At 41.1% G+C, this 16,233-nt stretch overlaps 1 protein-coding gene across 2 annotated transcripts in view; it reads right to left on the minus strand.

Moving 5' to 3' along the window:
* Positions 1-313: 313 nt before the first annotated feature.
* The window catches only part of GOLGA5 (golgin A5), a 36,797-nt gene continuing 20,877 nt past the window's right edge, over positions 314-16,233 (minus strand). The window contains exons 8-13 of one of the 2 annotated variants that reach the window (XM_019632923.1): positions 12,505-12,633; positions 10,079-10,177; positions 7,104-7,329; positions 4,204-4,309; positions 2,220-2,283; positions 314-900 (exon numbers count right to left, since the gene is read on the minus strand). In XM_019632923.1, the coding sequence (XP_019488468.1) occupies positions 820-900; positions 2,220-2,283; positions 4,204-4,309; positions 7,104-7,329; positions 10,079-10,177; positions 12,505-12,633 (705 nt within the window). In that variant the 3' untranslated portion in view covers positions 314-819. The remainder of the gene's footprint in view (positions 901-2,219; positions 2,284-4,203; positions 4,310-7,103; positions 7,330-10,078; positions 10,178-12,504; positions 12,634-16,233) is intronic. The other variant, XM_019632924.1, reaches the window with a different exon arrangement.

Consider the following 16,233-nt stretch of genomic DNA (forward strand, 5'->3'; position numbering starts at 1 on the left):
CTCTGCACTAGAGTGTTTTAAAAATGCAGTTTGCTAAAACAGATTGGATTCCTAAATGCTCCAAGCAGTGGCTATAGCTGTCCTAAGCCAAACCAAAGTATAGCTGGAACAAAGGAAAAAGGGCTGAGGAAGACAGTGAGTGAGAACCCAAGGAAGATGGCACAGTGGGGGTGGGGAGGAGAGGAAAACTGCCACAATGGGCACAGCGGCAGTTACGAGTTACGAGTGGCTCTATCACTAAAGCCCACCTGGAAAGGTCTTCTTTGATGGGGATGACAAAGTATCATTTTGAAAAAGAGAAATGCACAGTAAATTTTATTTATGTGTTTATAAAAAGATTTATACCAACCAGGCCTTTAACATGTAAAAAGTAAATCTATATTTGCCAAGTTAAATATAGGAAAATACAAAAGCAGACTGAATTATCAAAAAAGAAAACATTTTATTTATATCACTAAATACAATTAGTTTCCCTGATTATAGCCCATAATGAGTGTCACCTACCACACAGGATGGTCTGCGCAGAGGTGACCAGCCCAACATCTCTGTGTATATATATATGTACACTGAGCCACCAGCCTCTGAAGAAGCAGAGATGAGCTTGTTAAATTACTGTCTTTGTTTCAGAAACTCTTACCATCCAAAGGACATTAGAGGAGGACTTAGGCAGCAGAGTATTTGTGTAATAATTTAAAAAGTTAAGAGCTGTAGTGATAGAATAACCTTGTGCACCCTCCTTAGGAGTTTTAGGCAACTGACCCTTCCGCAGACCCTAAGTCCGGAAAACGACAAGCAATCACTGACACGGCTGGGCTCAGTTCACTTGCCGTGTGGTAGGTCATGGTGCATTTCCGGTGTGTAAGTCAACAGAACAATCATGACCCAGAGGTGAAGCAAAGCCTGACGAGAGAACAAACAATTTACAGATTAGTCAATAACTCACTCTTCACCACCGGCCCACTCGCAGTGCAGCCAGGGCAGGAACCATGTCTTCTTGGTCCTTATTTGTATTCCTGTGGCTGGCATTGTGTCTGCAACATTGTAAGGGCTCAGGACACGTTTACTGGATTAATAATGAGGAAACAGATGTACAATCAATCAATGGAGGGTCATAAAGAGTTGCAATACCTACAGATTTCTCAGTCAACAGGGGCCGAGCCCTCATAGCATTCACATTACGCACACGTACAAACAACCAGTCGCGTGGTTACGATGCAGACAGCGGGATTAAAACTGTTAGACGTACATGAAGTTGGTCATAAAGGCTTTTTAGAACAGTTATGGCTGGTGTTTGGAAAGAGGGTTTAGCTATGCTTTGGTGACAAGGGGATGGGGAGACACCCCTGACAGGAATGATACGGCAGTTCAGAGGCTGGTTGAGGGTCCAGCACAGGACCTGCATGGCTGCACTTGTACCAGTTCCCTGGTGGCCGTGCTGCCATGGTGCGAGGTGCCCCCACTCAGGGCCCTGCCATTCTGTGGTGTGCAGCGTCACATCTCATGCCCACAGATGGTGCACGTGTTTCTCCAAATCTCCAGCACCTGAATATTCTGAATCCTTTCCGGTGCCATTCCATTTTTTCTCTTTCATTCTCCCCATCCCCGTCTTCTTAAAAACGTTTTATTTAAAGGAATAACTCTTCCCTCTAGTGGATCACAGAGAAATTTCTTTCTAAGTAAGCTTTTATTTCTTTTCAAGAAAAACGCCTGCCTTAATTCAACTCAACTACTTTTAACCTTCCCCATTCAGAACAGCTAGTGAGCTTTTCAGGCTCACAGGACACATGAAGTGGCATCCGTAACTATGGTAACTATTATATTAGAGCTAAGAAATCTGAAACAAAATAAATCAACCTTGAGTTCCATTTAGAAAATAAAGCAAAGCACATGAAAACAATTAAAGCAACTTTACATCAAGATAAAAATCAACTGTTTTATATTGAATTTTTATCATTAGAGGGGCTTAGAAATGGAGATTAACTATTAAACCGCACTAAAGTTAATTTTATTATAGGAAAAGCCTTTGAGTAATTTATTTTAGACGTAATAAACTGTCAACTTCACTTGCATATTTTAAGGGAAAAAAAAATCTTAATTACCAAAAATGAGTTCTATTCTTTCAAAATTGATTGCTAAATTTTCAGTCAAAAAGACCAACAGCTGAAAAGAACTAGTTAAAAATCAAGTGCAGCATTGGTTTTTCAAATAAGTTTACTTACCATATATATAATTACAAAAACTCGTGCTATTGGGTATCTTCGGAGAAAAATTCCCAGACGGATACTGTGGGGGTGGGGAGGAAAAGAGAAGAGAGTTACGCTCAAAACAGAGCTGCTGCTTAATATCTGATCACGCTTTTTAACACTTTACTCGTTTAAACTATTTATGTTGCCACCATAAAATAAGATTTTTTTTTAACAGTAGATTGTCAAATGATTACTTGAAATAACTGTATGGCAATGTCATAGTAGTAAACAAATACTTTTTATTATTATGCGAGGCTTGGCTGTTAAAACTTTAGCATAAGCTATTTCTCTTATTTCTTCAGCTACAACTGTAGGAGGCAAACTTGGTCCCTCTCTGAGTCATTTTTCTTTTAGGAACCAAAGAAATTACAAAAGATAAGACAACTGTACACACATGAATAGGAAAAAAAATGGTTGGGATTAACAGGCAAACTGCTAATCTATCTGGAAGCTTTTGCATGGACACATGCTTCTAAAAAGGCACAGAACTACATAAATATAAGTAAGCACTTAAACAAATGAAGTAAGTGTGGGAAGGAAGCAATATGATGTCCAGACCTTATTACTTGCGCCTCTTTGCAACAATGTTTCTCTATGTAGATCGATACTGTACAAGCAATTTCTTCTGTCTTTCTGCTTCTCTCATTGCCACTAGCACAGTGCCTTGTATGTAGGTTCTCTAAAAATTACGTATGTTGAATACATGAATAGTTGAAATATGAGGTGTGATCAAAAACTACAGTGAATGTTTAAATTAAAAAAAAATTTATTATAGTAAAAGACACGTTGCCATTAATCCCCCTCAAAATACTCCCCCTTGCTTCGAACACACTTATCCCATCGTTCTTGCCACTTTCTGAAGCAGTTCTGGAAGCCCTCTTTGTGAGTGTCTTTAGTTGCGCTGTCGTGGCTGCCTTGATGTCTTGAATTGATTCAAAACGTTTACCTTTCATGGTCATTTTGACTTTGGGGAAGAGCCAGAAGTCCCACGGTGACAGATCCGGTGAATAAGGTGGATGAAGACACACCGTAATGTTTTTATTTTACAGAAATTGCCGTACCAGAAGTGATGTGTGACACGGAGCATTGTCATGATAGAGGATGAAGTAAAGACACTCACGAAAGGGGACTTCCAGAACCGCTTCAGAAAGTGGCAAGAATGATGGGATAAGTGTGTTCAAAGCGAGGGGGAGTATTGTGAGGGGGATGAATAGCAACGTGTCTTTTACTGTAATACATTTTTTTTTACCGCATTTTTTGATCACACCTTGTAGCTGTGCATAGTCATTTGGAGATAATGATTATGGTGACAACCTAGGCCATGGCCCAGGAGTCTTAGTAAATCATACTCTGTATTTTTAACACCATTGTTGTATTCTGACACAAAAGGTAAGAAAAGATTGCTCTATTATGCAATAATTCCTTAAAACTGTGTTTAATTATAATCACTAAAAGGTGGAAGAGTTTAGTAGGTTATTTAGACATGAACTTTATCAAGGCTATATATAAACTATTAAAATATTTTCTTTATAAGATAGATGTCTGCTAGTATAAAAAGTTTATGAATATACGTAACATATATAAATTATGTTTATGTAGTATATATAAACCATATATATAATGAGTACTGTTCACTTATATACAGTAGCATCTTCTAATCACATGATAAAGTAATGAGATAAAACATTCAAATGGATGCATTTACATGAGATAGACTTTCTCTTGAGTTTTTAAAACAAGAGTTCTAAAAAGAAAGAAGAGAAATGGTCAGGGTTAATCATCTTCAATAAAACAAAGGCACTGGCAGACCTCTTAAAGAAAGTGCATGACACTGAAATATCATGAACGGAGTGAGGTGAAATCAGCTCTGCCTGGTGGGCCTCAGGATGACTGAGGCCACTGGAAAAGGTTTAAGAACAGTGGCTGGTCTATCCTCATTGTCACTGGCGTGGCTTACCTAAATTGGTCAATTGAACTAGCAGCTTTGCGGACTTTTCCATACATTCCTGCCAGATTAGTTTCTGTGTCATTAAAAAGAACAGGGACGTTTCGCATACGTGTGCCTGTTTAAACAAGAAAGTGAATTAACGCACAGACACCGAAACAAACTTTCTAACAAAATTATAGTTGAATATGCATTATATAGTACATATGGAAAAAATTCTCAAGGCCAACTTTCTAAGCATTACACCCAAATAAGATAAAACCATAAAGAAAAGAGAGAAAAAAAAAGATAAATTTGGTTATATAAAATGTTTAAACTTCCAGATCCAAAAAAATCAAGGGCCGGCCAAGTGGCTCAGTTGGTTAAGAGCTCGCTCAGGAGTGCGAGCTCTGAACAACAGCGGTTCGATGCCCGGCCCTAGCTGAGTTGCCAAAAAAATCAAAACGTTAAAACTCAAAAATTATTGGGCCGGCCGAGTGGCGCGATGGTTAAGAACTTGCTTGGGATGCCAGAGGGCCCCGGTTCGGATCCCACATATGAGGGCCAGTGACACTGCCCTCCTACAGCTAAGATGCTGAACAACGGCTCAACCTGGAGGTGGGCTGCTGTGAGTCGCCGGCGACAGCGTGGGCTGCAGTCCCTGTGGCAGTGGGTTGCCATGGGCTACCGTGTGTAGCCAGCAGCCAGCGTGAGCGGCCAGCAGCCGCAGTGAGCGGCCGTCCAGAAGCCGGCGACTGATCTGCCTCACCCGGGAAGAGCGCAATGATGGCGCCAACTTGGGCCAGTGAAGCAACATCCTCCACAACTAGACTGAAGAACAAAATGACAGCAACTTGTCTGTCCCCCTTCCCCCAATTCCCCAGCACTGTTCCCATCCCCCAATTCACCAATAAAAATCTTTAAAAAACAAAACAAAAAAACCCCCAAAAACTCAAAAATTATCTCCCCATGACTTAGCCAAAATTCAAGTTTACAAACACCAAGTGTTGTCAGTAGTCAATATTAATGGGCACTTGGTTCCTGTGCTGGTGACAGTGAGGCCAGACACCCTTCCCACAAAGCTGCTGACTCCCATACTTGCATCTCTGGCCCAGAGCACGCCCAACTCCAGGCCTGTCCAATCAGCTGTTTCACGTCCCCCTGGATGTCTAACAGGCATCTCAGACTTAGCATGCCCCAACCCATGACCCTGATTTCCTGCCCCTGCTACCAACCTACTCCCTCAGTTTCCTCCATTTTGATACATGGCAACTCTATCCTTCCATGTGCTCAGGCCAGAAACCTGACTCCTTTCTGTCAAACTCCACCCCCAATCTGCCAACCAATGCTGACAGCTCACCTTTAAAACAACCTCCCCTCCCCAACCCTGGCTCTGGTCTGAACCACCAACACCTCTCACAGGGTTAATACAATGGCTCTTCCCTGGCCCCCTGCCTCCAGTCTCTCTGGACACAGCAGCCAGAGGGGTCTTGTTAAAATGCTGGTCACATCAGGCACCACTCTTGAGACCCTTCAATGGCTCCTCCTTCATTCAGAGGAAAAGTCATACAGGCCTAACCAGTCTTCTCCAAATTCTCTGAATTCACCTTTCTCTACTCTCCCCATCACTTGGTCTACCACAGTAGCACTGCTCTCCTTGCTGTTCCTGCAACATGCCAGCAATACTCCTGCCTCAGGGCCTTTGCTCCTGTGCTTCTCTCTGCCTGGAATATTCTCCCTAGAGATCTTCTCATAGTCTGCTACCTTATCTCCTTTGGGACTTTAATAAAGTGCCACCTTTTCAATGAGGTCTTCTTTGACCACCCTAAATTACAATCCCTACTCTACACTTAGCACCCTGTGTCTCACTTCCCTGCTGAATTTTCCTCTGCAGCACACATCACCATCTCACATAATTCATTTATTGCCAGTCTCCTCCACCTATATTCCTCCCCCCACAATACCAGAATGTAAGATCCACAGGCAGAGATTTTGGTCTCTTTTGTTGACCACTGTATCTCTAATGCCTAGAACAATACCTGGTACTAAATAGGCACTTAATAATTATTTGCTGATTTCAGCAACAAAAATCAAAGCCTTCAAATGTGTATTCCTATTGACCCAGAAATTCCATTTCTAATCATTTATCCTGTGTATTCCTATTGACCCAGAAATTCCATTTCTAATCATTTATCCTAAGAAAATAAAACACATGTACAGAGGATATTTTCCTCAGAACTGCTTTATATTAGTGACAAAATTGGCAACAATCCAAATCCCCAACCATAAGGAACTGATTAAACAAATTATGGTATTTCCAATGATGGATTTCTATGAAGCAATATATAAATTATTGTATAAAATACATTATGAAAATCTATCTACATGAAAAAATTAAAAATCAATAAAACAGGTACTACAAACATATATAGCAAAAGAGTCTTCTAAAAGGACTTTCTAAGATTAAATCTATTGAAGCTTATACTTGAAATCTTTAACGTTCTTTCTGATTATTTCTTTTGGGAATCTATAGATTTTTCTATTAAAATTATGGAGCATGGATACACTTATGTGACTATTATTAGCTTTAATATGCATAATTATGGGTTGAAAGATTATTAAAGCAAGTCTTGCTTTAAGATTCCGGAAAGTCTCTCTCTACTGAGTGTCCTCATATTTCAACAGGACTAGCGGTCCTTGGGCTTCTTTCCTCCACGTCCCACACTAGTGAGGGTCCTGATCAGTCCATAGGCCAATCCACTAAAGACCACATCAAACAGCACATGGCTCAGGCCTCACATCAGGAGAAAAGCAGGTGCTTTCCTAGATGAAACTTCTTTTCAACTAACACTGATTTAACATCTCAAAATCGTGTTTGAATTAGCAAGGTTGGAAATTAGGCAACAAAGTGTTCTTTTGACATTCTTTTTTACCTTCGCCACTGTCAACTCCAGACATATTAATGGAGGATCCATTACTAGCACTTCCAGTGGCGGATTTCACCTGCTGCTCGAGGCGCTCCAGCTGGAAGACCAGTGAGTTCTTCTCCGTGCTGAGGCTCTCCAGCATGGTCTGCTTCTGGATGAGAGTCTCTGTCAGCTGATGGAGCCGGCTTTCCAGCTCGGACTGGCTACTGTTGCTTAAGGTTTTATTGGTAAGCTGAAAGGCAAAGTGTCCAGAAAATTATTACATAAAACCAAAGTCATACAACATGAAGCCACACTACTACATTCCCACAGGCAAACCGTGGCCCTGACTGACTTCTCAAAACTATAATGATTCTTTGCCTGTCGAAGCGATTTTTAAAATATATTAGTGGGTCATGGCATCAACCTGGTGGGTCACAATCCACACTTTAAAAATTAGAATAGAATAGAATAGAATAGAATAGAATAGAATAGAATAGAATGGGACGTATCAGAGTGCACAGCACACGGTATGTGAGAGTATTATTTTGTGAAACTTGTTTTAGTTTTGTCAGTGTGTGAGTACTGAGATATGATGTCAACTTTATTTCTTACTATAACATCATGGTCAAAAATATTTGAAAGCACTGATCCTCGGGACCCAGTTCAAACTTTTGGACCTGGACTCAAAACCCTCCATAACGCAACAGTTGTGGTGCAGGGCAGAGGCCATTGTTGGAGGTTTTCACCTCTGCTGTGTAATTCCCTAGCTCTCTGACTTTGGACAATTGCTCCGCCTCTCAACCTGTTTCCTCATGGGGTAAGTAAGGATAACAGTGCCTGTTGCACATGGTAGTTAGGGATAGTAAACGAGAATTTTCCCAGTAGCATCTGGCTGACAGTGGGTTCTTAGTAACTGCCTTCATTTCATCTTCTATTTGTTCTGCTCGATCTCCATCTCCCCGGCTCCCATTCCGTCTCTGCTCTGCTGTCCACATATTCCCTGTTTGGAAATCTCAGTCCCCTTCGCTTATCTGGACTCTACTTGCCTTCAAAGCCTCTCTCTTGAAGCCCTTTCCAGCTACTCTAGCCTGAGCTTACCTCAGCCTTCTTTTATTATTTTTTTATTTTTTATTTTTTTTAAATGGGGAATTGGGGAAGGGGAAGAGTGTTGGGGAATTGGGGAAGGGAAACAGCCAAGTTGTTGTCCTTCGATCTTAGTTGTGGAGGGTGCAGCTAGCTCAGCTCCAAGTCCAGTTGCCATCAGGCTGCCTGTCGGCAGCTTGCAGCCACTCAGCTCAAGGTGCTGTGTTCAATCTTAGTTGTGGGTGGGCGTAGCCACCATCCCATGGGGGAGTCGAACCAGCAACCTTGTTGGTAAGAGTGCACGTGCTCTCACCAGCTGAGCCATCCTGCCACCTGCTGGCAGCTCAGCTCGGGCGCAGCTCACTGGCCCATGTGGGAATTGAACCGGCAACACTATTGCTGAGAACTTGCGCTCTTAACCAACTGAGCCACTTGGCCGGCCCTCAGCCTTCTTTTAGACCCCACGGATTGTCTTGGCATCTATTACTCATTCTGGTAACATTGCTTAATGGGTGTCAGTTTTGCCTTCACAATGAAACTGCAAGTCAGCTCTGTCGAGGCAAATATTGTCTACATCAATATGATTTTGAAAACAGGCTACTACATTGACTTACGTTTAAAACCCCCGCTCTGCCATTTCCTAGCTACAACCTGGGGCAAGCTATAAGTCTGAGCCTCAGTTTCCCTGTTCACAGCATGTGATGCCTAAATGAAGTAATATATAAAAGGTCTAACACAGTATCTGCCACATGCTGGCACTTGATAAAAATTAGCTTCCTTCCTCCGGAATCCCTTACAGCACTCCCACAAATTAAGTGCAGGGCTAGGTCCACAACAAGTAACTGTCAAATGGAATTATACTGAGTATAGGCTAAGGTTTACTAACTATTAAAAAGGAATGCTTGGGGCTGGCTGAGTGGCTCAGTTGATTAAGAGCTGGCCTACAAGCACGAGCTCTGAGCAATAGGGCCGCCGGTTTGATTCCCACATGGATCCCAGTGATTCTGCGCCCAAGCTGAGCTATTGCTGAGCTGCCAACAGGTGGCAGGATGGCTCAGCCGGTGAGAGCACGTGCTCCTAAAAACAAGGTTGCCTGTTTGATGGTGGGCTACGCCCGCCCGCAACTAAGATTGAACTCGGCACCTTGAGCTGAGCTGCCGCCCACATGGCTCAGTGAATAGAACATGCTCTCTTAACAAGGCTGCTGGTTTGACTCCTGCATGGGATGGTGGCTATGCCCACCCACAACTAAGACTGAACACAGCACCCTGAGCTTAGAGGTCACGAGCTGCTGATGGGCAGCTAGGTGGTGACTGGCGCCCTCCACAACGAAGACTGAAGATTAAAGAGAAACCACAGTTATGAAACTGGCAATCAGCACAACCACCATTGTAGTTACAAGGTACAAAATGTTGGGGTAATTCACATCTTCTCAAGTGACTGACGACAAGATGCTTCTATAAGAAGCCACAGAATATGTGTGTATATATATATATATATATGTGTATATGTGTATATATATATATATATATATATATATGGTCATGGGACGTGGAGTATAGTGTGGGAGTGGAGTCAAGGGATTTGTAATAGATATGTATGATATTGGGGGGAAATGGGGCGGCGGATTGGGGGAGGGGGGTTGTCACTTCGAGGGGTAAAAAGTATACACTGTGTTGTACAGCTGAAACTAATTCTAAAAAATGTGTATTTCATAATAAAAAATAATTAAAAAAAAAAGCCACAGAAAACAGCAAATGCAGACTCAAATAGCATGAGATGAAAATTCCCTATTAGGTTGAAAGTAACATCTCACTGCTGCAACACAACTCAAATGAAAATAGGGGGAAAGGTCTTTTTAAAAACTGCAGCTTTATAATGGTATCTTTTCCCAAGCTGTGAATGCTGCTGCATACCTGATTCCTAAGTTTTTGAATTTCTTCTTCTCGGTCTTTAATTCTGCTTTGCAATGTGTTCTTTGTTCGATACAGATCTTCTTCCATGTAGCGGAATTCCTACAAAGTGAAGCACAACACAAAGGTAAAAGAGCGTTCCCTGTTCCATCCCCAGCACCTAAAACAGTGCCTGACACATGGTAGGCACTCAATCAATATGTGCTAGTAAACACTGAATGAATAAATGCACAGACTTGATGGATCTGATGAAAAGTTAATACTTCGGCATGATGTATCAATTTGTACATGAACATCCAAGCACAGGTCTTTATGTGGTCATATGCTTTCATTTCTCTTGGGTAAATATGCAGGAATAGAACTGCTAGATCATATAAGAAGTGTATGCTTAACTTAAAGGAAGGCATACACTTCCTACAAATTGTTTTCTGAATTGTTTTCAAAATACCTGTACAATTTCGCATTCCCACAGCAATATAAGAGAGTGAGAGAGAAAAGAAGTACTCCCGGATTCACTAACGACTGCCCCAATGCAACTCTAGTTTGTACAATGGATATAATCAGTCGGAGTGATGTCAGAATTTAAGAGCAAAGTACATCCCAGGGAAGAAAGAGTAATTAGCTAAGCGCCTTCAAAAGCATTATGCAGCACTGGGATATAGTCAATAATATCATAATAATTTTGTATGGTGACAGCTGGTAACTAGACATAACATGGGGATCATTTCATAATGTATATAAACATCAAATCACTATGATGTACACCTAAAACTAATAGGATATTGTATGTCAATTATATGTCAATTTTTAAAAAGCATCATGCTTAACTCTGCTGACAAAGGGAGTTCTATGAAGATGTAAATGTGATATGGAATTAAACTGCTAGAGTACTTTAGACATTCAGTTCAACCTGTTCATTTCACAGATTAAAAATTGAGATAAGTGAGGAAAAGAGAACATGAGGAAGGCTAATTAGGGTAGGAGAATCATAATGTACACAAGGTATGCCTCATTTCTTAAGCTCTAGACTAGCACAAAATTTAAGGCTGAAATTATTTAAATTGATTAAGGAGTACTACAGGACATTTTATCCCAAGATTAAGTACTTTACATCTAGAACATCTGATTACTAAATAAATAGTCTACAGCTATAGTCAGCCCCATTTTCCTCTACTTAACTCCCCCATTTTAACAAAGGGCAATGGAAGTGAATGTGGTTAAAACCATCTGCCATAATAAAATGAAAATTATCTCACTAACCATCAAGAACATCAAATTTTTGCCTTTTAATATATAATAGCCCCTTTAATAAATTAAAATGCAATTTCTGCAAGGACAGTTAATCTTATAATTAAATTAAGACTGCCTATGATGTACCCAGCAGGCTGCTACTCTGGGTTTTTCTCTTCCTACCCAGGAAACAGATTTCAGTGCTACTTTTATAATAAAGACACACATTTCTCAAGAATAGAACCAGTTTCAGAAATGATAATCCCAATGGAAAAAAAAATCCTGAAAGAATCGAAATATGCAAAGCTGGAATAGCGTTCTCTTCTGTAAAATGAAGAGAACAATGATTCTATTGTGAGAATGAAATAAGAGAATGTAAACTAAGTGCCTATAACAATGTCATTACACAGTGAATTATAGGTGTTACTAATATTAGCTATAGAATTGTATTCTGAAAATGTGGCTGTAAGCATGTTTAACTGTGTTAACTCTGAACCTATTATATAAGTATGTGAAGAATTCGGCTTGGGGAGCAGACAACTGCCAATTGAACAATGAAATATAATCTTACACATAATTTGTCAGCATGGTCTATATAAGCACTTGTTCTCAAACAGAAAGAGCAGTAATGTATTGGGTCGTTGGGAAAGTCATGACGCATTTTTGCATTGAAAAATATAGAAAAAAACGTCATGACTTTCCCGACGACCCAATATTTGTATTTCTATGAACATTTACTGTTGTTCCTAGAAAGTACAAGTGTAATAAAATATGAAAATCAACTGATGTTTTTAAGTTTTCTATTGGGTTGTCAGAAAAGTCATGATGCATTTTTGCAACGAAAAACAGAAAAAACATGTCATGACTTTTCCAACAACCCAATATAATATACACACTGACAAGGAGATAAAACAAAACAGATAGGGCAGTAGAAAGAGCTCTGGGACAGGCAACCTGGGTTCTGGTCTATTCTTTAATTACTTGTGTGATATTAGGTTAAGTCCCATAACCACTGTGTGCATCCATTTTTCATCTGTTAAAACAAACAAGCAATTGATGAGTTGGGAGAGTAGTAAGGTAGTAAGGTAGTAAGGTAAGGTTGGGTCCTGCTTACCACTAACTCTCTGAGCCCATCCCAGGAGGTCAGCAAGCTGCTAGCGACAGTCTTCCTGGGTGATCATTGATCTTAAAGCCCTTACCTGCTTCTGTCGGTCCAGTTCCGCCTCTAGTTCTTGTTTAGATGCTCTGTGTCCAGCTAGTTGGTCTTGTAGGTCTTGTAACTGTTCTCTCGCTGATTCTGCTTCACTAACCTGCTGAGCCTCCACATCCTAAAGAAAAAGGACCATACTTGTGAGAGCAATCATTAACTGTTCCGTTCAACATTTACCGAACAATCATTACACACCATGAACTGGGCTCAGTGGTCACTGGGGGGGATGAAGAGGAGTGAGACACGGTCTCAGCCTAAAAGGAGCATATACACTGACACTTCATTATGTGATGGGGCAAATGGTAGAGAAATGAACAGGACACCACAGCTGCTGCAGCACATATGCCATTTGGTTTAATGAGTATGAGCAGAGAGTGGCTCACCAGGAGATTTATACCTTTATTCAAAAGCTAACCATTTAAAAAAAAAAGGAAATATTATATCAAAATGAACTTCACCGCAATTGCAGGTTATAATTAGCTTTTGTGTGTGTGTGTGTGCATAAGTAATCAACAGACAGTAAAAATAAAACTTTTCTCTCATATCACCTGAGATTAGCATGTTATTTTATGAGGTTAGCATGTATTTTTTTAGCTTTATTACTACTATGCTTTTGGACCTTCCCATATTTCTTACTCTAATGTCTTCTTCACTTGGTGTCACTATTCTCAGTTCTTCAAACTCAAAAACCACCTTCTGGGTTTCTAGTGAAATCTACTAGCGACAAAGAGCATGACTCGGTTTCTGTATTTCCCCACACGGGTTACGCATAAGTCCATCATACAGTACCACGAGATTAAAATCAGCATCTCAGTTTGCCTTTTATCTGTTGGTACATTGTTTTATTTATGTATTTATTTATTTAGCTGCGCCATCCTGCCACCTGTTGGCAGCTCAGTGGCAACTCAGCTCGGGCCCATGTGGAAATCGAACTGGCTACCCTGTTGCTCAGAGCTCGCACTCTTGAGCGAGCTCTTAACCAATTGAGCCACTCGGCCGGCCTGTTACATTCTGTTTTATACTCATCTCCATTCACATGTTGTTTGAAAGAACTGACAGATTAATGATACTCCAGATAATCACAGTGTAATTAATACTCTATATTTTCACAACTTTATGGACTTAGAGGAAAGCAGCAACAAGTACAATTATTTTCCCCTACCACTGAGTTGTCAGGGTTAGCAGAAGGTAACCAATTTGACTAAATCAGGTGAATTCCTGAGAGGCAGAAGTATGTGCAGTGGTTAAGAACACATGTTCTGGAATCAGACAAAGCATCTAATACTAGCTCTGCCGCTTTACCAGTCACGAGCAGTTACTCTCCTTCTCCCTGCCTCAATTTCTTCAAACTGTAAAACAAGACTCTATCATATCCCTTACAGGGTCATGGTAAGAAATAAATGAAAGGACATATGTCGAGAGCACGTAAGTGCTCAGTAAATGATAGCTATTGTAATTATTAACAGTTCTCCCATTTGCTAGACCTAATACTATAATCGTTACTATAATTTCATAAACTTCTTAAGGAAGGGAAGGAAAATGGATCAATGTCATCAATGATGCTGGGGTATAAGGATGAGATATTAAAACAAATCATGTTTTTCATAACCTCACCCAAAAGACATGTTATGAATAAGATAAGGTACGAATCAGATTAGCATCTACTCAATTTCTAAGTTTATGGGACCAAATTCTTTGGAATTCAAAATTATTTACAGGAACAAAAACCCTACTTTAAAGCCTATAAGGATAACAGCTTTTATTAGCTCTTGCACTTGGCCAATAAGAAAAATCCAGGGTCGGCCGAGTGGCTCAGTTGGTTAAGAGCGCAAACTCTGAGCAACAGGGCCGCCAGTTCAATTCCCACATGGGCCAGTGACACTGCACCCAAGATGAGCTGTCGCTGAGCTGCCAACAGATGGCAGGATGGCTCAGCTGGTGTAACAACAAGATTGCTTGTTCGATGGTGGGCTACACCCACCCGCAACTAAGACTGAACTTGGCACCTTGAGCTGAGCTGCCGCCTGGATGGCTCAGTGGATAGAGCATGTGCTCTTAACAACAAGGCTGCTGGTTCGACTCCCGCATGGAATGGTGGCTACTCCCACCTGCAACTAAGATTGAACACGGCACCTTGAGCTTAGAGGCCACCAGCTGCTGACAGGCAGCCAGATGGCGACTGGCACCCTCACAACAAAGATTAAAGAACAACTTGTCTGTTCCCCTTCCCAATTCCCCAATAAAATCTTAAAAAAAAAAAAAATCCAGAAATAACAGCACCTACTACTTACTGAGGGCCTATTTACATGTGTCACTTATGCTCAAGAGAACCTTTATCTGTATTTTACAGATGAGAAAACGAAGGCTCAGTGTGATAAACTGCCTTGTGGAAAGTAACACGTCTATTAGTGCCAGAGACAGGATCTAAGTCCAGATCCGACATTCGAGCCTAAGCTCCAGACAAGCTAGCCTATTCTCATAACTTCCACACTTTCCTTTGTAGTGTATGTATGTCTTACAAATCAGTAATTTGCTAAGTTAATGCACGGATGAATTCTTTACAAAATGTTTTTTTTTCCTAAAGGCTTGTTACCCTGCACTTTATCTTCTCTCATCCCCAGAGACTCCTCGTATGATATTTATGTCAAGGACCCTATGTTTAATCTAAATTAATGGCCCAATTTACCCTTTGATTAAATACAGTAATTATAAATAAACTATAAATTATAAGATTATGCATACAACTATAATATAAAAGGCCATCCCTGAGCCCACTTTAATATCAGAAAATATCCCAGTTTACAGGCAAGCTTAAATCTAATCTGTTTTAACCACTAGAATGTATATAAGATCTGTAAATATGAAGATTCTACCTGGTTCCCTGTTATAACTCCAAGCCTAGAAGATGCCTAGTGCATGGCAGGCACTTGGCAGACATTTGTTGAATGAATGAATCTGGTTACCCATGTTTGTTATTCCCATAACTTTATAGTCAGTCAATGGACAAGAAACCTATTGCTTTATATCTTCTTTTTTTTTTTTTTAATTGGGAAATTGAGGGAGGGGAACAGTGTTGGGGAATTGGGGAGGGGGACCAGCCAAGTTGTTGTTCTTCAATCTTTGTTGTGGAGGGCGCCAGTCGCCATCTGGCTGCCTATCAGCAGCTGGTGGCCTGTAAGCTCAAAGTGCTGTGTTCAATCTTAGTTGTGGGTGGGTGTAGCCACCATCCCATGTGGGAATCGAACCAGCAGCCTTGTTAAGAGAGCATGCTCTATCCACTGAGCCATCCGGGAAGCAGCTCAGCTCAAGGTGCCAAGTTCAGTCTTAGTTGCGGGTGGGCAAAGCCTCCATCCCATGAGGGAGATGAACCAGCAGCCTTGTTAAGAGCGCATACTCTATCCATAGCCATCCGGGTGGCAACTCAAGGTGTCGAGTTCAGTCTTAGTTGCGGGCAGGAGTAGCCCACCATCGAACAGGCAGTCTTGTTGTTAGGAGCATGCACTCTCACCAGCTGAGTCATCCTGCCATCTGTTGGCAGCTCAGCTCGGGTGCAGCGTGTGGCCCATGTGTGAATCGAACCAGCGGCCCTGTTGCTCAGAGCTCGTGCTCTTAAGCTAACTCCTTTTTTTTTTTAAAGATTTTATTGGGGAATTGGGGGAGGAGAACAGCATTGGGGAATCTGGGAAAAGGAACAAATTGCTGTCCTTTTGTTCTTCAG

The sequence above is a fragment of the Hipposideros armiger genome, unplaced genomic scaffold, assembly GCF_001890085.2.
Source record: "Hipposideros armiger isolate ML-2016 unplaced genomic scaffold, ASM189008v1 scaffold_1195, whole genome shotgun sequence".
Classification (NCBI taxonomy): Eukaryota; Metazoa; Chordata; class Mammalia; order Chiroptera; family Hipposideridae; genus Hipposideros; species Hipposideros armiger.